This window comes from Rattus norvegicus, chromosome 10, assembly GCF_021556685.1.
Source record: "Rattus norvegicus strain SHRSP/BbbUtx chromosome 10, alternate assembly SHRSP_T2T, whole genome shotgun sequence".
NCBI lineage: Eukaryota > Metazoa > Chordata > Mammalia > Rodentia > Muridae > Rattus > Rattus norvegicus.
The window spans coordinates 86753160-86778363 of record NC_141543.1 but is presented as its reverse complement, the minus strand read 5'-3'; the positions used below and the strand labels follow the sequence as shown (position 1 = coordinate 86778363).

At 52.8% G+C, this 25204-nt stretch overlaps 1 protein-coding gene across 1 annotated transcript; it reads left to right on the top strand.

Moving 5' to 3' along the window:
• Nucleotides 1–5045: 5045 nt before the first annotated feature.
• On the top strand, nt 5046–23216 carry Ngfr (nerve growth factor receptor). Its single transcript, NM_012610.2, is given in 6 exon segments — nt 5046–5227; nt 11525–11666; nt 14298–14657; nt 18076–18328; nt 20263–20423; nt 21049–23216. Coding segments are annotated over 6 exon segments (1278 nt in total). The 5' UTR covers nt 5046–5158; the 3' UTR covers nt 21342–23216.
• Nucleotides 23217–25204: the final 1988 nt, after the last annotated feature.

The window sequence follows — 25204 nt, the reverse complement described above, 5'->3', positions numbered from 1 at the left end:
AAGCCTCTGTGTGTGTGTGTGTGTGTGTGTGTGTGTGTGTGTGTGTGTGTGTGTTTACAGAGAGGGGGAAGAGGGGGGGAGAGAGAGAGGAGAGAGACAGAGACAGAGAGAGGGGGAGAGAGAGAGAGAGAGAGAGAGAGAGAGAGAGAGAGAGATCCTCTCTAAGTGCTGCTTTATCACGGGAGACAGTTCTAAAATCCCTTCAGGAAAACTATTGCCACCTTGGTGCTGCCAAGCTGGTCATTTTTCAGTCTTCCCCCCTTGTCCCATCTCTCAATGGTTAGGCTGAGAAGAAGGTGTCTTGTGGAGTCTGGGGTAGGACCACTTATTGCTTGGTTTGGGGCCAGGAGTCACTGTCGGGCAGCAATGGTTCTAAGGGATGAGTAGAGGTAGGTAAGATGGCGGTGGTCACGATTGCTTTAGGGTTTTTTTGGTGATGGTCATGGTGAGGGTGGGTGGTGGTGGTCGTGCAGTACTGGACTTGGTAAATCGTCTGTGACAGATGATGGTGACAATGGTTTATTAGTTACTTTTCTTTATTTTTTTAATTGGATATTTTTTATTTACATTTCAAATGTTATCCCCTTTCCTGATTTCCTGTCCATAAACCCCCTATCCCACCCCCTCTCCCCCTTTTTCTATGAGGGTGCTCCCCCCACACCCACCCACCCCTTCCCACCTCCTCACCCTGACATTCCCCTACACTGGGGCATCGAGCCTTGGCAGGACCAAGGGCTTCTCCTCCCATTGATGCCCAACCTCTGCTACATATGCAGCTGGAGCCATGGGTCTGTCCATGTGTACTCTTTGGATGGTGGCTTAGTCCCTGGGAACTCTGTTGGTTGGTATTGTTGTTCTTATGGAGTTGCAAATCCCTTCAGCTCCTTCAATCCTTTCTCTAGCTCCTCCACTGGGGACCCCATTCTCAGTTCAATCAGTTACTTTTCTAATTGCTATGACAAAGTACCTAATAAAGCAAATTAATAAGGAAGGTTTAGGGGGCTGGAGAGATGGCTCAGCGGTTAAGAGCACTGACTGCTCTTCCAGAGGTCCTGAGTTCAATTCCTGGTAACCACATGGTGACTCACAACCATCTGTAACGGTATCTGGTGCCCTTTTCGGGTGTGTCTGAAGAGAGTGACAGTGTATTCATATGAATAAAACAAATAAATCTTAGAAAAGAAAAGAAGGGAGGTTTATTTTACCTCCCTATTCAAACATGCAATGAATCTGGAAGGCACATGTCTCAGTTTTCTATTGCTGTGGTTAGACACCATGGCCAGGGCAACAAGATTTTTTGGGGGCTTTCAGGTCAGAGGGATAGGGGTCTATCACCATCTCCATGGGGAGAATGGCAGCAGACAGCAGGCAGCAGACAGCAGGCAGCAGGCAGCAGGCAGCAGGCAGCAGGCAGCAGGCAGCAGGCAGCAGGCAGCAGGCAGCAGGCAGCAGGCAGCAGGCAGCAGGCAGCAGGCAGCAGGCAGCAGGCAGCAGGTAGCTGAGAGCTCACATTTCAGACCCTCAAGCTGGAGGCTGAGAAACCACACCTCTAGGGTTGGTGAGAGGCTTCTGAAGCCCTTAGACCACCCCTAGTGACACACCTTCTCTATCAAGGCCAGACCTCCTAACCCTTCCCAAACAAGCACCAACTGAGGTCCAAGTATTAAAATGCCCGAGACTTTTTGTGGGAAGACATCTCATTCAAACCACCACAGCATGGAAACATGAGGGATCTTGGACACATTGTATCAGCAGCCTGGAAGCAGAGAGGGAGAAACGCTGGTACTTGCCATCCTGCCCTTTGACTTCTATATGGTGCCCAGCTCATGGGAGGCCACCGCCTGTGTGCTGGTGGCTTTCTTCCTGTCTGTTAAAAACTTCTGCAAAAACCCTCATAGAAACACCCAGAGTTGTGCTTCCTGGGTGACTCTAAATCCAGGCAAGCTGACAATGAGAGTTAATGATACCCATGGTCAAGGTCACGATGATTTTGGGAGGTATGGGGGGTGGGTAGAGAACTACAGTCTAGGATTCGCCATCGTGGTGTGAATTGAGGCGGTGATGGAGATGGTGGTGGTCACAGTGGTGTGTGCGGGTTTGGAGGTAGGTGGTTGCGGTCATGGTGACACGGGCAACTCGACAGAGGACTATTTGGATCACAGCTGTGCCAGCTATAGTGTGGTTAAGCTAAGGCAACTCGACAGAGGACTATTTGGATCACAGCTGTGCCAGCTATAGTGTGGTTAAGCTAAGGCGTCACATTACAAAGTAACCTGCATATGAAATAACTAATACTCTATCTAGACCAGTGATTCTCAACCTTCCTATGTTGTGGTGACCATAAAATCATTTTTGTTGCTACGTAATAACTGTAATTTGCTACTGTTATGAATCATAACATGAATATCTGATCTTTCCCATGGTCTTAGGTGACCCCTGTGAGAAGGTTTTTTTTTAACTCCCCCAAAGGGCCATATGCACAGGTTGAGAACTGCTGATCAATACTGTCAGCTACACCGTTAGTCTGTTAATACTGTTAGTCTACTGTTGAATCCCCAATAGCAGTATGTGTGGCCTGTAGCAGGGGCTCCCAAACTCACGCCGAGTGCACAAGAGAAGCTGAGTCGCTTTGCGATGAACACCGCCTTCTTCTCTTTGATCCTTGCTACCTTCCTTTAAAGCCCCATCTTATAGATATGAAAACAAAGGCCAGGAAAGATGGTCGTGGCCTCCCTAAGGTGATAAGGAAGAGGCAATGGGGCAGGGGACGAGCATTCGCACTCAGGCCTGCCTCCCCATAATGCAACACTCCTTCTTCTGCACCCTTTGCAGCCACACTCCCCGCCAGCACCCGGCAATGCATCTCAGGCCCGCGCTCAGCTTAATCATAGAAATCCTGCTAATAATAGTAGCAATCGCTGTTTGTAATTGTTGGGGTAAGGCTTAAATGATCAAGACCATGGAAATTATTAATAACCCAGGCCCAGCCATGGTGGTGTGGGTCATTTAAATTGTGTTGAGATGGATAACCTTGGCAATAATAGTAACTGGGATCATAAATTAATAACGGGAGTATTTAAATTAATGCCACACTGTCCGTAGTCTGGTAGTAAGCAGCTCAATGCTTCTGGAAGTACTAATGCTTCTCCTTCCTGCCTCTCATGAATTCAGCAGAGAGTAAGGCAGATCTGTAAAAGCTTTGGGGGAGGGGACATCTTAGAAGTAATCTCCATCCAGGAGGAAGGACTCCCCAGGGACTTCCGAGGTCCTGCTTGCTGCTTAGACTCTTACATCCAGCCATGGTGGCTCATGAACGTGAATTCTCAAAGCCACAGTGATGTCTACCCATCCTTCCTGGGGGCTGTCTGCTGGACTTTATTGGTTACATATGATAGGTCTTTTTTTTTTTTTTTCTTTCTGCAGCAAATGGATTAAGTTTAAGTGACCTAGGAAATCACCTACTTGTGAGCAGGCCTTCTTAATCAATACTCTTGGTCTGTCCCTTGTTTCTATTACTCGGGACTGTAGTTTTGAAGAGGACACAGGAGTCCAGACATAGCTAATATCTGGTGCTGGGATAGACATCCCCACACTGTTCTGTACCAGGGCCTTGGCTCTCTGAGGACCAGAAAAGGGCGGGGCGATGTGATGTTTCTCCTGAAAGACTGACTGCACCTTCCCAGGTATAAGGGTGCCAGGTTTTGATGGGCCAGGTTTTTAGAACATGACCAGTGTGGTCCTCAGAAGGCCTACACACAGCTCATGGATGAGTCTGTCAACGTTGAGTCCCCTGTGAATCCCCTCCACAGAGCATGACTGAACACTTGGGTGGTCAGAGAAGACACTGCTGTCTCTGCCTGTGGGAAGCTCCGAAGCTCGTGTGATCATGTTTGTGTGTGGCTTGTATACTCATGAGTGTGTACATTCGAGGGCTAAATACAGGTATGGGCTTGCGTGAACATCACTGTGCACCGTGCACATGTGAATGTGTAGGGGTGTGTATGTGAATGTCATCATGTGTGCGTTGATGTATGTCTTAGGAACCCTTGTAGGATAAGTGGGTTTATATGAGCGCCTGAGGATGGTACGAGCAGATGTCAGTACATGAGCACAGGCGTGCTTGAGAGTGTGTTTGTGTATTCCTGGGTTGTATGTGCACACCTGGGAGTCCTTCAAGCTCAGGAAAGGCTGGAGATGTAGCCCCATGATACGATGCTTGCTTGGCATTTGTAAGGTCCTAGGTTCTATCCTCTGTGTGTGTGTGTGTGTGTGTGTGTGTGTGTGTGTGTAGAGAGAGAGAGAGAGACAGAGACAGAGGTAGAGACAGAGAGACAGAGACAGAGAGACAGAGACAGAGAGAGAGACCAAGAGACAGAGACAGAGAGAGAGACAGAGAGAGAGAGACCAAGAGACAGAGACAGAGAGACAGAGGCAGAGACAGAGAGAGACCAAGAGACAGAGACAGGGAGAGACAGAGAGAGACAGAGAGTCAGGGACAGAAAGACAGAGACAGGGATCTCAAATAGTGATATTGGGATAGATTTCACTTTGAATGCCCCAAGGAACATATCCCTCCACAAGTGGGAAGGAGCAGCCGAGAGAAGATGGAATAAAGTGTATACCCAACCGTAAAAGGAAGGCAGCCTCATTTTCGGAATAAGGGCTAGGTAGGGAACTAGGAATCAACCGAGAGGCTGAAGAAGGCGTTTAAGAGAGTGAACCCCGAGGCAGGCCTCATCAGTAGGAGAGCAGTGGCCCCCTGCTGGATCCGCAGCATCCGGGACTGATGCTCGGCATAACCGGCGGTGCACTGGGTATGTGGGACAGCCCACAGAGAAGCCGCAGCGGGGCACACGGGTGCGGCTCCTCGCACGCCTCACTTGGCTGCTCCGGACTCCACACAGGCAGCCGGGCGGGCGCGGTTCCGGACGGTTGGGGGGGGGGGGGGTAGTTGGGCGGGCTGGGCGGGGAGGAGGCGGGGCTGCTGCATTGCCTTCACCCAGCTGCTCCCGCCCGCCCGCAGCCAGAGCGAGTGGAGCCTCCGCCAGCTCCGGCGGGCAGCAGGCGCTGGAGCGCAGCGCAGTTCAGCTCAGCGCAGCACCATCGGTCTGCGGAGCGGACTGAGCTAGAAGCGGAGCGCTGACGCCGGAGGCGTGCAATGAGGAGGGCAGGTGCTGCCTGCAGCACCATGGACCGGCTGCGCCTGCTGCTGCTGCTGATTCTAGGGGTAAGTGGTTAGCAGGAGGGACTCCTGTTGACCTTTTCAAAGAGCTGAACCCCAAGGAGACCTGGGTGCCACCACCCAGAGAACAGAATAGGACGTCAAGGTCCCAGATGTTGGGAACGGGTGGCGGAGGAGCTGCGGGGCGGTGACTCACAGGGGCGCTCCTAGCTTCTAGGACTTTCAGAGCGAGCGCAGAGGCGACCCAGTCCCAGGATAGAGATGCAGGCAGGAGTGTTGTAACGATGCTGGTTCTTGGTGCTGCTGGTACCGTTGGTAGTGGTCCTTGGGCACTACGGTGGGTGCGGTGTAGGGGACTGGGAGCAGTTTCTCAGGGGCGGGGGTTGGAGGGAGGTTTGGAAATCTCAGGCGCCTGGGTTCTTCTGACGACAGCATGTGAATTCTGGGATCCCGCGGGGAGTTTTCTCTTTAGCATCTTAGTCCCTGGGGAGTTGTAGGACAGAATCCGGCGCGAGAGAAGGAAGGGGAAGAGATCAGCGCTAGAGATGTGAGGGGCTAGAGACGGAACAATGGGGGAGGCGGCTAGAGGGACTGGAGGCGGAGGGGACCCGGTATGGACAATGGGGACCGGCCAGACAATGGGGGGGAGGGGCGTCGAAAGGAACGATTCGGGAGTGGCAGAGAGGTTGAAGAGAGAGAAGTAGAATTTATGGAGGGCAGAAAAGAGACAGCCACTAAAGAGATAGAGAGGTGGAAAGCCGGTGCAGACCCTGAAGTGCTCAGGGCCCCGCCTGTCTACTCAAGGTCGGTGCGATGAGGACAGCCGAGTCACAGAGGTTTCCCGCGTGGGTTCTAGCACTCTTTCTAGCGGCCTCGCCCAGTCCGGGAATTGCGTCTGGGCATCCCAGGCTGGGAGGGGAGCGCCCACTTCACTGTGACAAATCCGCTTCCAGGATGGTTCCTTGGCAAACCTTTCATACGCTTTGAAGCAACGCAGTGGACTTGGAGAGACAGAGCCAGGACATCCCCTTACCCTATCAGATGCCAGCGGGCTCTTGGGATGCGAGCGCTAGGACTCTCAAGGCGGTGATGGTTCCGGCAGCGCATAGCTCGGGGATGCAAAAACCCCAGGCGACCCGCAGGGGGCACTGCGGGTGAGGGATTGCTATGGGAGCTGCGTGTGCGCCTAGGGCTGCGCACTGCACCCCTTCTAAGTTAAGCGGCCACCCGCCCTGCGCCCTCCGCGCTCCTTCCGGTAAGGAACTTAACAGGATCATCATCCCGCCCACACCTGGCCAGGCTTTCGGTAAAAGTCAATGAACCCTTCTCAAATGAGACAGGGGCCGCTTGGATACCTGGCATTCTGTCGGATTGCTGTTCCAGCTAAGGTCATCGGGTCCTCCTTCTATGAACCCGAGTTCTCTAGGTATTTCTGACCAGATCTTAAGGAAGGTTAGCAATGAAAGTGGCGTCCTTACTCTTCCCTCCACCGTTTCCTTCCTGCGAGCACTGCCGCCCCCCCCCCCCCAATCTCCATCCTACTGATAAGGAGGCAGGGACTTCGGAGTTTAAACAAGTTGGTTAAGATCTCACAAGCCAGAGCCCTGTGGCTGGGTGGCCACCCCATTCCAGCTCTGTACTCCCTCTATTCAAGAGAGCATCTGGGGGGGGGGGGCGTAGGTGGGCAGGGGCGGCAGCTAGTCCGCTTCGTTTCACAGCAGGGATGGTGACACCATCCCAAAGGATAGGCAGGAGGTGGGATATGAAGGCGATCGAATGGTGAACCCTCTCAAGCTCTCATCCTCAACCTCACACACGGTTCCCTGGAGCTATCAGTACTTGCGGAGTCCTCCGGGGACCTGGGAGTGACAGCAAAGGTGTTTGCTAACTAATGCCTCTGGTTAGAGGTGCTCCTTGGTCCTCCTTAAGGTTGGCTGGGGAAGAGGGCCTGGGGCGCTGTGTGATTCTGATCCTGGAGGGGTGAGGGCGTGGCCTCTGAACCTTGACAGAACCTTCGGACTTGAGCCCCTATGGCTCTGCTTTCTCCAGGCTGTTCGGCTAGAGCGGGTTCTGCGTTCCTCCGCCGTCCGAGCCTCTTCCTGCGCCGCCGAGAGAGTGCTGAAACCAGAGCGCAACCCGGCGAGTCTGCTGGCGGGCCGCGCCGGTAATGGAGGCACTTTGTCATTCAGACGTCTGTAACCGGAGCCGCCCGGCTGGCTAATGCTCCTAATAGGGGTGCAGCAGCGTAGGCAGCAAATGGGCAGCGTGAGCGTCGAGGCTGCTGTGGAGGGTGGGTGGTTAGATGGCTCCACCCTACCTGGCCAGCCCTTCTGACTGTAGCACCTCGCTCCTCCCTAGGGGGATGAGTTGGAAGGGCAGTCACAATAAAATCGGTGAGGTGCTTACTATGACCTGAACTGTCTTGGGTACTTTTATGTTATGTATTCCTTAGGTGCCTGCAAGGTAAATTTAGTGATTCCCATTTTACAGGCGAGGAGGCTGACCCCCAGGAAATTTAGGCAGGGTACTAGGCTCCCCAACTTAGAAAGCAGAGGTGGTCGTTGCGTTAGTCTTCCTTCTGCGCAGTTCCTTTTCAGCTTCCCCACGAGAGGGGGTGTGGTCCTGGACTGCCACTGGCTGGGTAAATTAGACGCTGCCCCGTGGCTCTGAACCTAGCCACTCCCATGTTTCACGTGTGCAGAGCCCAGCCTTTCTTCAAGTCCGCACAAGGCAGCTTCCTAAGGAATTAACACGTCTCCTACTCAGTGGCTCTCCAAAGGGGTGAGGAGTGGGGCAGTAATCAATGCCTAGCCCTGGCTAAAGCTTTCCAGATATTGGAAAACCCCTACCCCATATGGAGGTGTCCAGGCTCTATTCTCTAAGGAGCCTCTCTGAAGCTGTTGTGAATGAATGGTCAGGATTGAGACCATGGAGGCATTCATATGGTGGCAAACCCTGGTGTTTTTTCTTTCTTTCTTTCTTTCTGTTTTATCCAATTTTTTTAAAAAAGCCAATTCATCTGAGCACGGAAAGCCAGCCCCGCAATGATATAAATAGATCGTAAACATTTTGAAAAATGGAGAAGTCATGCTAGCAACTTTGAAATGAATAAATGTAGTAGCTATATCTACAGGCAAATGGGTCTGTCACTTTGATAAATTGATCAATTTGGATTGGAGTTTGGAGCAATTAGCTGAACTCTAGTCACACGTCCCTGCTTGACTGCTGCCTCCCTTTCTGCTTTGTCGCCCCTGAGCAGCAGCTCAGGCCCCCAAGACACACCCCACTTCGGCAGCAACCACCATTGACGGAACTCCTACTATATGATTCCCAGATGGATCCACAGATTTGATTCCATTCAATTCTCAAGGTCACCCAGCCACGCTCAGGGCAGTGATTTAGATGGGAAAACGGAGATTCAGGAAGAATACGACGCTTAGAATCACAGACTACTTTTGCAGCAAATCTAGGATTTTATGACAGAGGGAACATAAGCCAAGTACAGATGTGAATACTGATTATGTGGCCTCAACTCTATATGTAAGTCCTAAAAGAAGTGAGCAGGCCTGAGAGGGGAGGAGTGGGGAGGATGGAGAGCAGAGGAGAGGAGAGGAGAGAGGAGTGGAGAGGGGAGGAGAGGAGAGGGGAGGAGTGGAGAGGAACAGGGAGGAGTGGGGAGGGAAGGGGAGGAGTGGAGAGGAGCAGGGGGAGTGGGGAGGAGTGGGGAGGGAAGAGGAGGAGTGGAGAGGAGCAGGGGGGTGGGGAGGAGTGGGGAGGAGTGGGGAAGAGTGTGGGTGAACAGGTTCTTGGCAGAAGTGTTTGCCCAAAGTTACTGTGTCTCCGACAAAGACCATATAGTCCCTGGCAGCCCCTCAACACATACCCTCCAACTCTGTTGAGCTTGGTTAAGTGGAGTGGTGATAAACACCCCAGGTCCACAAAGGGAACAACACACAGTGGAGGAGGGAAAAGAAAGTCCTAAAGTACATTGACCCCCATACTCACCACTGTTTAAAACAGCAGTTTGAGGCAGGTGCTGTTGTGATTACCTACTGGTAGGAACCAGAGGCACAGAGAAATTAAAAACCTGTCTGTCACTCTGGCCCTAAATGATGAGGGACTCAGATCAAGAAGTGATTGTGCCCAAATGTTTGACTCGGGCACTTCTTCCCTCCATGTCAGTTTCTACTCAGTCATGCCTCCCTTCCTCTGTCTGTCTGTCTGTCTCCCAGCTCCATTTCTCTTTGTGTAGCCCTGGCTGGCCTTGAACCCGGATCTTCCTCTCTTGACCTCCCTCATGCTGGGAGCCCAGGCATGTGTGCGTCTGGCTCCCAGCCAGCTTCTGACCCAGTCCAGTGGCATCATTTTTAAAGAGTCCATTAGAACTGACACTTTATGGTTCTGGGAGAGTGACTCTTCCGGTCATACTGCGATAGGAGCGAGAAGTGACAACTGATACCCTGACAGGAAGAGAAGGGACAGGAAAACTATCAAAAAGCTGAGAAAATGACAAAAATGTGTTCATCTGGGATGGAGACCACGAGAATGCTGCTGCATTGCAGCCCTGGGTAATGGCCAGTGCCCCAGTGATAGAGAGACTGCAGAGGTGGAGGAGGGTACGGCCCCTCCCTCTACCCTCCCCCACAACACCACCCCTCCCAGCAAAGGGGAAGCGCACTGGAGGACAACTGTACGCTTTTGCCCCACCCCCAGGACACATAGCCATCCGCAAGGCATATAGCAGTTTCTTGTTCTTAAATTAGCAAATATATACACTTGCTCCCTACTATGTGCCAGACAGGGCAGGAGATGCCAGGACAACCTCAGTGCAAAGGTCTGCCTGTCTAATCTGGGAGGGCTGGGGGTGATAGGAACACTTCCTCGAGGAAGTAATATTTCAGCAGAGCCCTATGTGATGAAAGGAAATCAGAACAGACCCTTCTGGAATCCTGGCTCCCGGGAGAAGCCTGCCTTGGGTGCCTGGGACTCCTGGTCTGCAGATGTTGCCAGCCAGCAGCCTGCTGCCAGCACCTGGGAGGAGATGGTGGCAGCTTCCGGTGCTGCCTGCACTCTCTCTGCTGGCCTTGGGGAGACCACTCTGCCCCTAGGGCATCACCCAGTGTTGTTAAACCCCCCCCCCCGTCTCTGTTTCCTCTTCTATCAAATGCTGGTGAAACCATAGCGAGGAGTGTGTGTGTGTGTGTGTGTGTGTGTGTGTGTGTGTGTGTGTCTTGGCAAAGATTGGTCCAGCATGGAAACAGGAGGAATGCCTAAACAACCTTATAAAGCTCCCTGGTCTCACGACAAGAGCCCAAATTGCCCAGCATCAAATGGGTTGTGTGCGTGAGCGCAAGGTCTGGAGACGGCGGAGAAGGCTTTGGAGTTTTATTAGACATTAAGATTGTTCTTTAAGGAACAGAAACAAAGTGAGCCTCCAACAGCCCCTCCCTCTGGGGAATCTGGTGCTAAGTCGTTCCATCCACCAGCAAAGATGCTTTAGTGGCAGGAATCTGACTCCCCTTTCCCCCTGATCCAGCTCTGTTCCCAGGGGCCACAGGGGACGAGAGGGGAGGGGATGGAGTCAGGCTAGTGATGGGAAGTCAACTCTGGAAGAGCAGAGTTGCCTGCCTGCCTGCCTGCCTGCCTGCCGGTGAGAGCCGGCCACTGATAACAGGCTTCCCTTTCAGTCTTGGCTCCAGACTTGCCATCAGTCTTTGCCCTGGCACCAAGCTGTCCCTGTATTTATCTGCGGAGAGGTGAAAACTCTTAAAGGAAACCCAGGGCAGGCCAGAAACCTCCAGTACAGAGTCAAGATTTGAACCCAAGACCTCTCTGCCTTCCGCTCCGGGACACAGAAAACTCCCTTTTGATATTTAATATTTGGAATGAGACCTGGAGAAGGGCCCCACCTCTGGGTAGCTGCAGCCCTGCAGGTGTGAGGTTTGGGCCAGATTTCAGCTCCACTGGCCCCCTTGGCTAGGAGTGCCCTGCAAGCTGCAACCTGTCCAGCCATTCTGGAGTTCGGTGTCAGGCCGCCCTCCTCCTGTGGTGTATCCTCAGGACTCCATGAGAGGCTGTAACCCTAAGGTGAACTTTGCTGAAGGTTAGCCACTGAGGCTGTGACCTCACACCCCAGCAGCAGTCAAGGGCCCCCCCCCCCCCCCCGCAGTCCCCGTGCAGCCTTCCTTCCTGCCAGCTTTGATCCTCCTAATGCCTCCCGGGTGAGCTCATCCCAGCCCAGGTGGTTCTAATAGAAAGTATTAAGAGGGAGGCACGTTTGATCCCTTGGAAGACGCCCCCTTTTCTCCTGCCAGGCTGACCCTGTGATCTCCTTCCACCTAGATGTCCTCTGGAGGTGCCAAGGAGACATGTTCCACAGGCCTGTACACCCACAGCGGAGAGTGCTGCAAAGCCTGCAACTTGGGCGAAGGCGTGGCCCAGCCCTGCGGAGCCAACCAGACCGTGTGTGAACCCTGCCTGGACAGTGAGTCTATTACGGTGGCAAACGGGCCGGGGCGGGGGGGGGGCGGTTTAGCATGCGCAGAACAGAACTTGGAAGTGTTTTGCCTTCTGGTAGGTCCCCTGCCAACCTCTGCATGGTCACCAGAAGTGAGTGGGATATAATGGAGAGCAGGGAGAGGCTGAATTGACAAGGGAGCGTGCGGAGGGAGGAGGGGACCTAGTGGGGGATCCCCAGAGGGGTCCCCCTTCCCAGCCCCCAAGCAGAGAGGTTGGTAGAAGAGCATAGCTAGGCAGGGAGAAGAAACTGATGCTCAGGCCAGCTAAAAATACCTTCCGTGCTGCAAGATCAATGGTTACAACCTACCCTCTGTGGCTTTGGGGGGAGGGGAAGGAGGATCAAATCCTGGCTGCCCTGGAAACTGACCTTGGGGGATCCTGGGAGGGTGTGGCTGCCTCTCCTCCAGTCCACTATTCTGTAGCTTTCTGATGCCAAGGAGGGAAAGGGGCTGCTGCATAAGAATGTCCATGCTATAGGATGACAGGGGGTGGGGACCTGCAGAGGGGAGCTACCTGGCATTTCCTTCAGAAATAAAGAGGCTCATCTTCCAGGAGTGGTGGAGAGAGAGGACGGAAGACAGCTCTGTCCTCATTCCTGTGTGAGTCCTGTGCCCTGTGGGACCAGAAGTCTCAGTCTCCTGCTAGACTGGATGCCTCTTTGCTCTGCTGCTGCCTCAGGCCCCAAGGCAGAGATCTCTCCCAGCGTCTGCCAGGCAGTTAGTGCCCCCTAGGAGGGCTGCTGGTAACAGAAAAAGGAGCTGGGAACTCTGAGCCTACGAGCCGGTCCTCTCTTACCTCTGTATGCTCCCTCCCGAGTCTGTCCAACCTTCAGGTAACCCGACTCCTTAGTGTTCTCAAACACATGCATTTCTAACTCTGTGGTTGTGACTTCTGCAGCCCTGGCCCCAGCCGTGGGACACCTGAGCTAGATGGGCAGGCTCTCTTGGAAGGTGGCACCTTACCTGCCTCAGATTCATAGAGTCTCTGTCCCAAGGCAGAGTCAACAGGAGACACAATACAGCATCCCATTGCCTGGGTGTCAGTGTCCTAGGCCACACCCTCTCTCTCTCTCTCCCGTGTACCCCTTCAGCAGCAGCTGGTGGGTTGGGGGCTCAGGGAAAGCCTTGTCAGGAATGAGGAAAGAGGAATACAACAGAAGCCAGGGGCAGCTCCAGAGGCAGAAGCAGTCTCCCTCCTTCCTTCCCTCCCTCCCTCCCCCTTCCCTCCCCCTAGAGTTCCGTCTGCCACACTCCCCTCCAGCTGTGTTAATAGGCTGCTTTTACAAGCCTACTTTATGGGCTGGGAACCCCAGCGGACTTTCCCTCCATCCTCAAAAAAAAAAAAAAAAAAAAAAAAAAAAAAAAAAAGAACCACGTTTCTACTTGGAAGCCCTTAAAGCTCCTGCCTTCATGCTTTGCCAAAAAAGACCACAGTTTTCACACCCTCCAAAGCCTCCTCTCAGGAGTCTTCCGGCTCATTTTCCCAGGAGCTGGCTTGTTCTTTCCATCCTGTGTGACTGGGCCCCACCCTCACCCCATGTAAGCACCCTCTCATTCGGAGAGACTGTCCTGCCAAGTACTTTCTGCTGTCCGACCATATCTCAACCACCAACAATCTTTATTACTGTTCATCGTGGGGCCCTTCACATTCCTCATCCCAACCCTGCGTGGGTGTGTGGGTGTGACCTTATTTATATAGTTTTGGCTGTTTGTTTGGGGTTTTTAATTGTTATTTATTTATTTATTGAGATAGAGTTTCCCTGTTTGTAGGTAGCCCAGGCTATCCTAAATCTAGATCTGTAGACCAGGCAGGTCTCTAACTCAGAAAAGCACCTGCCTCTGCCTCCCAAGTGTTGGGACTAAAGGTGAGCACCACCACCAGCCGGCTTTCTATTGAGTCTTATGATAGATTCTCATTCACTGTAGCCCAGGCTAGCCTCAAAAATCACTATGTAAAGCAGATGGGCCCTTGTATTCACAACCCTCCCGTGTACCTCCTGTGTACCTGGGTGTTATTTTACAGAGAAAGGAAAATGCTCAGAGAGATGACAGAACTAATGAGTCATGGAAGTGAGTTTTAAAGCCAGATCTGCCTGATGCCCTGTATGAACCGCCTGGGAATGGACCTGTTACCCAGGCCCCTCCCCTTCTGATTCCCCTCCTTTCCCCTCTGCAACCCCCTTCACTTCTTGCTGGCCATTCTGTCCTTTGCCTCCACACAATACACACTCCCTAGGATATGGCCTTTGATGCCTTTAGATGGTAGGTTTTGGAACTGACCTTTTATGCTGAAAGGACCAGGGCACTGCACATTGAAGTCTCCTGTCTTTCTTGCTGTACCTGCACTCTTCCTTAGAACACTGGTCCTGCTTTTCAGAGTCATGCATGTCCTTGGACAGGCAGTATGACAGGTATGAAACTCTGCTGTCACTCCCATTTCAAACCTACATGAGCCACTGCCCTCTCCCACCCCCTGGGAAGAGTGCCAAAAGGACAACTCTGGCACAGGCTTTCGGGTGCCTGTGCTCAAACACCGCCCTAGTGACTAAGTTCTGACACTGATGCCCCCCCCCCCCCGTGTGTGCTGTTTTTCTCAGGTGTTACATTCTCCGATGTGGTGAGCGCCACTGAGCCGTGCAAGCCGTGCACCGAGTGCCTGGGCCTGCAGAGCATGTCCGCTCCCTGTGTGGAGGCAGACGATGCAGTGTGCAGATGTGCCTATGGCTACTACCAGGACGAGGAGACTGGCCACTGTGAGGCTTGCAGCGTGTGCGAGGTGGGCTCGGGACTCGTGTTCTCCTGCCAGGACAAACAGAACACAGTGTGTGAAGAGTGCCCAGAGGGCACATACTCAGACGAAGCCAACCACGTGGACCCGTGCCTACCCTGCACGGTGTGCGAGGACACTGAGCGCCAGTTACGCGAGTGCACGCCCTGGGCTGATGCTGAATGCGAAGGTGAGCGTGGTTCCAGGCTGGGGTGGGTGGGGGTGCAGAGCTAGATTCGTGAGGAAGGGCGCCCTCTAGGGGTCATAGGGGCCTAGGCAGGCCTTCATCAGGCAAGCACCCTCTTTGAGCCTCAGTAACTCTCTGGATAAGTGCACCGAGTTGGCGATTCTAGATTAGACCTCACAGCGAAATCTTTTCCACTAATTCCTTCTCTAGTCTGACGTTGGGAAGGCCAGGCTAACGGTTCACTGGAAGAAGTCATCCTAACTCCTCTCTCAGCGATTATATGGGCGGTAAACTGCGGCCAGAAGGCGCCATAGATCCCAGAGTTTGAAGCAGGCCTTCTTCCAGCCTAGAGCAGGTTTTCTGATCTGGAGTGGGGCTGGGGACTCACAGGACCGAGGACCCTTCAGCTATGAGGCCACATGTGGGTGGTGATAATGGTTATAGGAACCCAAATCAAATTAGCCCTGACTGATGTCAGGGGATCACTCCCCTCTCTGGTGGCCATAGGGTCACCATAAGGTTGTTGGGGTGGGTGACACGTATCCCTCATGGCGTCTGGAGGTGAGGTAGAAGCGTTGTGGCTGTTTAATGAGATGGGGTTGGTTGAAGACAATGGCCAGGTAATGAAGGAAATGGTTCTATGGAACAAAAGAGGAGTGGGACACCTGGGCTGGGGGAGGGGTAGGATAAAGTGGGGTGTGCTTGGAGGGCTCTCACCTACTGAGAGCTAGGTGGGTTCCCCTTATCCAGATAGCTCACCTGAAAGAGATAGAGGGGTCCTGGGAGAGGAAGAGGCAGCTGCGGGCCAGGACACAGCCGCCATGGTCACAGGTACTGTTTATCTCCGAGGGACCAAAAAAGTTGGTGTTGTTTTTTTTCTTTCTGCCCATCAGTGGGTGGTCATGCCCATGGATCTATTTTTCTTTGAATTCGAACCTCAGGTTGCATTGAGCAGGCAAGAGCACCACCTTTAGGAAGTCCCAATTTTTCCCCGGAGAGAGAATGGGCTTTGACACAGGTCCAGTGAGGGGAGCGGGGAGCGTGTCAACCCTGCCCGCCCACCCATAGTTACTGGAGGGAGAAGACAGCCCAGCTTTGGAGATTCCTGACTCTGATGGAGGCAACATAATTTCTGCCTTCCATCAGCCTCTTGTGGAGTAGAAGATATAGATCCCCTGTCCTGGGGCCGGGGAGGGGTCCTGATCACCAGCCAAGGCCTCCCCCATACCAGAAGAGCTTGCTCTAGTCACAGAGTAGAGAAGGCTGGTGAGCTACACTGAGGCCCTAAATATGCTTGCAGTTCTTCTAAATCGGTGAGAGGGATGGGGCTTAGGCCCTAGGGTGGCTTGGTGGAGGCTCCCATGGACCAAGACAGGCAAATGGCCTCAGACACTAGGCTGAGCAGAGAGAGAGAGAACTTCAGCAGTCAGGCAGCAGGAGAGCAGGGAGCACAGTTCTGTGGACAAGTCTAGATCAGTCAGTAGGGCGCAAGGTCAGGGCTGTGGTTAGAGGAAAAGGAGGACTTGGTTGGGAAAGGGGCAGGCTCTCATCTGCAGGGAATCACTTCTTCCCAGATGTCACCCTGCTTTCTCAGCCATCTTGGCAGAAGGCACCCCTGAGGAGCATTTATTCTTATATTGTTCTTTCCGTTCCAACCCCTGAAGGGTTAAATGTTGGCCCTGAGGCCAAGTATCCTTTCAGGAAATGGAATTTGATCCTTGGGTTGGCAGCCTACTCTTGTCCAACTAGCACACTTGCCCCGCATATACATTTCAGGTGTCAACATGGTGACTCACCCAGCCTTGGAGCAGACACCCAGCCTCCTTACCGCATTGAAGTTTAGGAGGGGTCACCTGCTCCCTCTTTTTCCTGATAGCTCCAATTCCGGAAATGGTTGTCAGGACCTGCCAAGTGCTTAGCGGGTTGGAATGCTACAGGACAGGACCACATCTGGATCTCGTCTCCAACCTCTATTGGAGAGGCTAGGGGTGGGGGTGAGGGAAGGCATCCTGGACACTCGACACTGTCTTTAGCCCTTCTCTGAGGCTCCTTCATTACTGTATCCCTCACCCACCCACATCACCCTCGGGGTCAGGGCTGTCAATCCAAACGGAGTCACATCAGCACCCTCTGGATTCAAGCTACACCTTCAACCTTCCCTGTGACCCCAGCAAATCACAAGAAGGTCCTCTGGAGTCTAACATCCAGAGAGGGCTGTCTCTTCCACTTCTCACTCTGCTCTTCCCAGCCTTGCCCGGTACCGGGATGGGGGAGGGGTGAGACTGGGCAGCAGATGGCAAACTTCTCCCCACTGCCAGCCAGATGGATTCCAGACTCACATCTGGGGGCCTTACCCCTCAGAAGGTGCTGAAAATGGGGCCTTTGAAGCATCTCTGTCTCAGGCTGGAGAGACCCAGAGGACTAGTGGGCAGCTTTAACTCCAGTTGGGTGGGCACAATGTAGACTGGGCAGGGCAGAGCTGGGTAGCAAAGTGTCCTCCCCTTAACCTTACTAGCATACCATGTATTTCCCTCCCTGCTTTCCCTGCGTGGGAAGTGAGAATGGATAGGACAGGCCGCTTTGCCCAGACAAGTATCCCCCAGGCCACCATCCAGAGCCTACAACTCTTAGCACTGCCTCTGGCTGGGTGGCAGAATGGAAAATCCCACCCACTAGTGCCAAGAGGGGCTGGAGCCTCTGCCAGGAAGGCTGGCAATGTCCAAATGGCATGAGCAGGACTAGATGGGTGGCCAAGCACAGAATTGCTCCTTCTGAGGCAATGGGCAGTGCCTACTTCGTAGGCCCTCCCTCCGCCAGCCGTCCTGCTAACAGGGTGCCAGCTGTCTAACCGACTCTTCTCCAGGTGCCAGGGCTAGGCTGTTTGCGGGGAGGAATCAGGCATTACAAGCAGCATGCCGGCCATTGTGCAAGGACTGGCTGGGACGAAGCAAGCCAGTTATACTTCTAGTGCCAGCCTAGCCCCGGAGCATCTGAGACAGGAAAGAGCTGAGTGCCACCTGCCCGGCAGTGTCTCTGATCAGGCCACTGATCAGACCTAAGGCTTGAAGAGGCTCTATAGCTCGGGCTTCTTGGTGTTCACACTGGGCTGCTGGCAGAAACTAGAATCCTGGTTCCACAGGCTAATCCAAAAAGTTGTTTAGAGACCATGTCTTTTCAGAAAGCCCATTCTCTAGATGGGGAAAATCCAGGCCCCATACTGACCTAAGTCTCCCGACATACAGCTCTTGCTCTTCTTTTTCTAAGCTGACTCACCTGCACAGTCCCAGCTCCCAACCCCATGTAACAGCCTGGCCTCCTGTGCCTGGACCCAGGCGTTGAAGGCTTATGATGAAGCCCTGGAAAGTTGGAGCTAAGGGGAAGGCCTGGATAGGTCCTAACTCCTGTGGCCCTGCTCCCCCAGAGATCCCTGGTCGATGGATCCCAAGGTCTACGCCCCCGGAGGGCTCCGACAGCACAGCGCCCAGCACCCAGGAGCCTGAGGTTCCTCCAGAGCAAGACCTTGTACCCAGTACAGTGGCGGATATGGTGACCACTGTGATGGGCAGCTCCCAGCCTGTAGTGACCCGCGGCACCACCGACAACCTCATTCCTGTCTATTGCTCCATCTTGGCTGCTGTGGTCGTGGGCCTTGTGGCCTATATTGCTTTCAAGAGGTAAGAGGGGGCACACTGAGGACAAAGGAGGCATTTGCTCCGACCTTGACCTGAAACCATGCACACCCTTCACTCAACCCTAAACTCATCCTAGATCACTATCTCATGCCCGAGTGTGTGTGCTCACATAGTGTGTGTGTGTGTGTGTGTGTGTGTGTGGTTATATATGTGTATGGTGTGTGTTTGAGTGTGTGTGTGTGCTCACATAGTGTGTGTGTGTATGTGTGTGTGGTGTGTATATGTAGTGTGCATGTGTATGGTGTGTGTGAGCATATGTGTATGAGTGTGTAGGTGTATGGTATATGTTTGAGTGTGTATGTGGTATGTGTGTAAGTGTGTGTGTATGTGAGTATGTGGTGTATATGTGTGGTATGTATGTGTGTGCTGTGTGTGTGCATGGTGCGTGTGTGTGGTTGTGTATGTGTATGGTGTGGTTTGTGTGTGTGGCGTTTGTGCTAGCATAGTGTGTGTGTGTGGTGTATATATGTAGTATGTATATGTATGGTGTGTGTGAGAGTGTGTATGAGTGTATGTGTAGTGTGTACGACTGTGTGGTATGTTTGTGTGCGTGTGTATGGTGTGTGTTTGAGTGTGCATGGTGTGAGTGTGTGTGTGTTAGAACAGAGTTTCCTTTTTTGGCCTGGCTTTAGCTCTTCCCTAGTCCCAGGCTGCTCCTGGTTCCTGAGTCCCTGCCTCCACCTCTGACACTTGCCTCCTTGCCCTCAGCCCACTCACCTCACAGTTCCCTGGTTACGCATGTGTCTTTTCTCTTCCTGAGTCACCCTTACTTTCATGTCACTCCCGGACTCCCGTGGCACCCACATCAAGGAATTCAAGACAGAAGAACTTGCAGAAAGCATTTCCAACTTTGAATGTATGTCCCATTCAGTTTTTCTTTTCTTTTCTCTCTTCTTTCCCCTCTTTGGTATTTTGTTTTTAAATCATCAAAGTGATCCATGCTTTTTAAAAGCAAATGCAAGCAAGACCGGATTTGTTTTGTGGTGCTGAGGAATGGAACCCAGATCTTTGAACATGCCAAGCAAACTTACTGCTACTGAGCCATAGCCCCAGTCTCAGGACTTCTAAATATCTTCCAAAGGAAAAGACATCATTTTATCTCCTCAAATTCTACCCCTCTTGGGGGAAATCTCTTTGGGATAACACTTTCCCAGCTGTTTAGAGTACTCTTTTAAATATATATATATATATATATATATATATATATAAACACTCACACATGAATATTTTAATAGACATGTAGAGCTTTTCTAACGACTCGGTGGGAACACACCATTCGCCGTCTGCAGTGTACTTTTCCCTCTGAATCCCCCTCAGGAGAGCTTTCCTCAGAACACAGATTATCCAATCATTTACAGCCTTTCATTTAACAGCATGCAACCTGGACGGTAATGTAGTTAGCCAGTCCTCTCTTGACGGGCGTTTATTTTCAGGGGTGTTGTTGTTGTTGTTGTTGTTGTTGTTGCTGCTGCTGCTGCTGCTTATGATTGCCATAAGGAAACCCGTGTGAGCACTGGTGCATGCGTGTATGTGTGTGCGATTACTGCTCACATATGGGAGTGTTTTAGAAGGGTAGATTGGGAAAAGGGGAATTTCTAGGAAGTCATTTATTTATGTAGTTTGTTCTGTGAACGTTTACTGAATGCTTACCAAGTTCCTCCACCCTTAAGGAGCTTTCTGTGTGCGTGTGCATGCGTATGTGTGCGTGTGTGTATGCACACACAAGTGTACATAGCACCCACAGGCAGAAATGAGCACCTGTCACTTCTCAGCCTTTTGGGTAAGTCTTATAAAGCTCCTTAGAACCTTGGAGGCCACTTGCCACACTCCTGGCCTCAATGGCAGCACAGCCACATTAGCTGCTCTGATAGAATCCTCACCCCAGACCTGGCCTGTCCCCTGTCCCTGGGCCACAGGTGGAACAGCTGCAAACAAAATAAACAAGGCGCCAACAGCCGCCCCGTGAACCAGACGCCCCCACCGGAGGGAGAGAAACTGCACAGCGACAGTGGCATCTCTGTGGACAGCCAGAGCCTGCACGACCAGCAGACCCATACGCAGACTGCCTCAGGCCAGGGTGAGTGCGAAGGCAAAAGACTGGGGGTTCAGTTGTGAGTAGACTACAGAAGGGACTGGCTGGGTAACAGGGTAGGAGAGGCTGAGTGGGGTGGGGGACATGGGAAAGGGAACTTTTTATTTTCTCCTGGGATGACTTGGGAAATGCAGGCTTTTACAAGTTGCAGCATCCAGACTCATCAGGCTAATTGTCCCCCCTGGGGGTTAATTACTGCCCAAAGTAGCTGCAATTAGCCTCCTGCCCTGGACTTCTAGGAAACAAGTGGTTAAGTGTGTACCTTAATTAGCGGCCCATAGCTAGGCTCTAGGACACTTGCTGCAGTTGTCTGGAGCTGAAGTGCCCTGTCCCCTCCACTGTCCCCTCCACAGCCTTGATGATGGCTGGGGGGAGGGGACACTCATGGATGGTGCCACAGCTGAGGGTGTGGAGAGGACAGTGAGTCAGCAGGACCCAGGTCCCTCCCACCCAGGCCCCATCTAGGACCACATCTTGGCTATCACTCTGCTTCTAACTCCAGACTTGGAGGAGTGTGCCTTGGCCTTTCTGGGGTCTTAGCCCAAGCCGTTAGATGAACTGAAGGAATGAGAGTTGAGAGTTAGGGACTGACGTCCTTCGTTCTCCGCAGCCCTCAAGGGTGATGGCAACCTCTACAGTAGCCTGCCCCTGACCAAGCGTGAGGAGGTAGAGAAACTGCTCAACGGGGATACCTGGCGACATCTGGCAGGCGAGCTGGGTTACCAGCCTGAACATATAGACTCCTTTACCCACGAGGCCTGCCCAGTGCGAGCCCTGCTGGCCAGCTGGGGTGCCCAGGACAGTGCAACGCTTGATGCCCTTTTAGCCGCCCTGCGACGCATCCAGAGAGCTGACATTGTGGAGAGTCTATGCAGCGAGTCCACTGCCACGTCCCCAGTGTGAACTCACAGACTGGGAGCCCCTGTCCTGTCCCACATTCCGACGACTGATGTTCTAGCCAGCCCCCACAGAGCTGCCCCCTCTCCCTCGGGGATGGCCCAACGGTCAGAACGGAGCATCTCTGTGCAGGGCCTCTGTGTTCCCACTCCTGACTCCGTTGCTGCTCCCGAGGGGGCCCTTGCTTCTGACCACCCTCTCCTCAGCAAGAGAGAGAGAGAGGACCACCCGAGCCTGACTTGCTCCATTTCCATCTCAGGCCTTTCCTTCCTTTCTACACATTAGCTGTGTCAGATCTGGGGGTTTGACACTAGGAGAAGGGAGCGGGGGCACCCCTAAGACTCAGGAGGTACTGAAGAACCAGAGCCATGGACTCCACACTGTGAACCGGAGAACAAGGGGCGGGGCATTGTGGTAGGCTAGACCTTCCTTAGCCCCTCCCTTCTCCCCTCTGGCCAAAGAAGAGGATTACGGACCTATCTGAGCTGAAAGCAGGTTTGGAACCCAGCCCACACTTCTCTCTCACACACAGGATGGTAAAACCCAGAGAAAGGCAGGGACTGACCTAGGCCACCCAACCACAGGAAGAACAAATGAAGGCTGATACACTCCTTTCTGAATGAGGGCGTCAAGTGTGCTTGTTGACAGGGATGGCGTGACTTTCAGGGAAATATCTGGAAGCCATGTCTGCCCCGCCCTCAACCACTTCCAGGCCCCTACCCAACCCTTGTGCAGATGAACTGTTTGTTCAAGGGCTGGTCCATTGGTCTATTCTGATGGAGTCAAGCTAAGGGCTCAGGCTTATCCATAAGGCATTTGTGGAGAGATGAATCTGTTAGTGCGCTCATTCTTGGCATAAGCCTGAAGCCAACACGGCCCTTAATGTCAGCCCTCGGGGTCAGGAACCAAGGACTCCCACCCCACAATCCAACACTATACTACATTACACACACACACACACACACACACACACACACACACACACACACAGATATCTTGCTTTTCTCCCCATGGCTCTTTTGGGGCTGAGACTAGATCCTGCTGGGAGTCACTGCCAGTGAGAGATCCGGAGGGGACAGAGCTGAGCTTCATGGGGCTGTCTTCCTCGCCCCCGGGTCTGGCAGGCCAAGAATGACTGCATCTGAGCTGGTGTCTGTCTTCCAATGGCCTGTGCGTGGAGGAAATGCTCCCACTCCTCCCCTTCTTGAAGCTGCCCCCAGAAGACTACAGTGCAAAAGAGCAGACTGGTGTGAGAACACAAGAAAAAGCAGATGCTGGCCCTGCAGTCTGTGGCAGCTTTCTCCTCAGCTTCAAGGCCCCTGCAAAGGACGGATTTCCTGAGCACGGCCAGGAAGGGGCAAGAGGGTTCGGTTCAGTGGCGCTTTCTCCCGGCTCCTTGGCCTGTTCTGTTTTGCTTGCTGTTGGAATGAGTGGGCACCCCCTCTATTTAGCATGAAGGAGCCCCAGGCAGGGTATGCACAGACTGACCACCATCCCTCCCCACCCAGGGTCCACCCAACCCGGTGAAGAGACCAGGAGCATTGTACGCATACGCGGGTGGTATTTTTATGGACCCCAATCTGCAATTCCCAGACACCTGGGAAGTGGGACATTCTTTGTGTATTTATTTTCCTCCCCAGGAGCTGGGGAGTGGTGGGGGGCTGCAGGTACGGTTTAGCATGTGTTTGGTTCTGGGGGTCTCTCCAGCCTTGTTTTGGGCCAAGTTGGAACCTCTGGCCCTCCAGCTGGTGACTATGAACTCCAGACCCCTTCGTGCTCCCCGACGCCTTCCCCTTGCATCCTGTGTAACCATTTCTTGGGCCCTCCCAAAACCTACACATAAAACATACATGATGACCATTAAATAGCAAAAAAAAAAAAAGAGAAAATTAGTGCCAAGAGACTTTTTTTTCCCCCTGGAAATAACCATGTCTTGTTAGATGGGATTAAATGTGTAAATCAGGGTCCCTTCCCCCGAACCCCTATCCGTTATAACTTCCAACTTAGTTCCTGTCCATTTTTCTAGAAGTTCTGACAAGAATCTAGCAGCCTCATGTGTGCAGTCAAGAAGTGGGTGGGAGAAAAAAAAAAAAAAAGAATGAGGGCCCTTTGCTCCCAGATCTCAGAAAGAGACAGCAAAAACCTGCCATGCAGGAAGCTGGCCAGCTGTGAACTGGACCAGATGTCAGAAGTGAAACTGACCACAGGGGAGCCAGAGGCTTGCTAGGAGGGCCAGGTCATGACCCCTCAGCTCCCAGCCACCCACATGGCCTCTAAGACACAGAAGTGCACTCATACGCAAGATCACACAAGATCTGGGTCCAGATGGCCCAGCAGGAGACTGGCTGGCCTGGCCAGGAGTCAGACAGGCCCCTCCTCCCTTGAGACTCTGAAGATCCTAAGCAGAGCTCTTGCCTCTCTCCTTCTGGAGCCTCTAGGACTCCTGGCTCCAGGCTGTGCCCCTACGGAGGCTGGTGAGACAGGTAGTCAGAACTGGTCCTCTTACTTACTCTGACAGGTAGTCAGACTTAGGTCCTCTGGTGGAATGGTTTGCCTTGGAAGGCAAGAGAAGGATTTGCTCTGCTAGGAAAAACACCAAACAAACCTCCAGCCTTCCAGGTCAAGGGAGCCCGGCCAGTGGGGCCCAGCCAAGAGTCAGACATCAGGGAGACAGGAGTCTTCCTGTCTCTCACTCCCACTGATGGGGTAGACAAGGAGAATGACACCGTGGTAGAGAGGAGAAACGCCAAGGAGATGGGAGGAATAATCTTGGCACTAGGAAAGTAATGGCAGAGACAGTCCCTGTCTCATGGAGAAAATGGGCTTGGTCTTGGGGGCCATCTTCCCGTTATGGGCCTACTCTCTATGGTAAGAATAGATTCCTACTGTGAAGACAGAACTATATCTGCTGTTTTCAAGGGCTTTGCATTCTGATGAAGTAAATACCATCTACTTCACCCTAAAGGTGGAAAATCCAGATTCTGTCTGGTGGGATAAACACAGTCCTCTCTCTTTAGTGGCTGCAGTCTTCAGAGAGCTGCGGCAGGCAGCCCTAGCTGGTATATAATGTGTAAGCAGCAGGGGCCAAGTCAAGCCCAACCAGCCCCAGAGAGGTCAGGGAAGGGACATGGAAGCTGGCCCCTAGGGGTGCATGAGGTAGCAGGCCCAGAAGGAGAGAGAACAGAGCCCAGCCTGAGGAAAGCCTGAAGCCTGGAGTCCAGAAAAGGAAGGGGGAAAGCAAGGAGGGAGGGGAGTAGGGAGGGCCAGACAAGGGCCTGGCTCCCGTGGAGTCTGCTGGAGTGTCTGGACTATATTCTTAAGACTCTGAGGGACTCAAAACCCTCCCCATCCCTTCCCTACACTGTGGGAAAAGGCTTGGTGGACCTCTGCCCTTCTCCAGCCCTCCTGTCTCCACCTCAGCTTCCTCATGCCTATCGTGGTCCTGCGGGGCTGTGTGAGGGCCCTCCCAAGTCCCCCTAGATCCAACAGTTGACCTTACTCTATGTGTGCCTCTGAAACAACCTCAGAACTCAGAAAACTTTGTAATTTCCTTTAGCCACTGGGCCTCTGTGTGTGCTCATCTATCTAAAATACTCTTTACCGAGTTACCTCCGTCCTAGTGAGTCTTTAGGGAAGGCTTACTGGTTACCTGGGTCCAAATTAGCACCCCACCACGTGCGTGTGTGTGTGTGTGTATGTGTGTTTAATCTGTTTTGTTTTGGACAGGGTTTCCTATAACCCAGGCTTGTCTGAATGGTCATGTATAATCGAAAGTAGCCTTAAACTTCTAATCCTCCTGCCTCCACACCCCAAGCATTGGAATTACTGCCTTGTGCCACCACATCTCTAGCTCCAAACCAAGTTTCTTG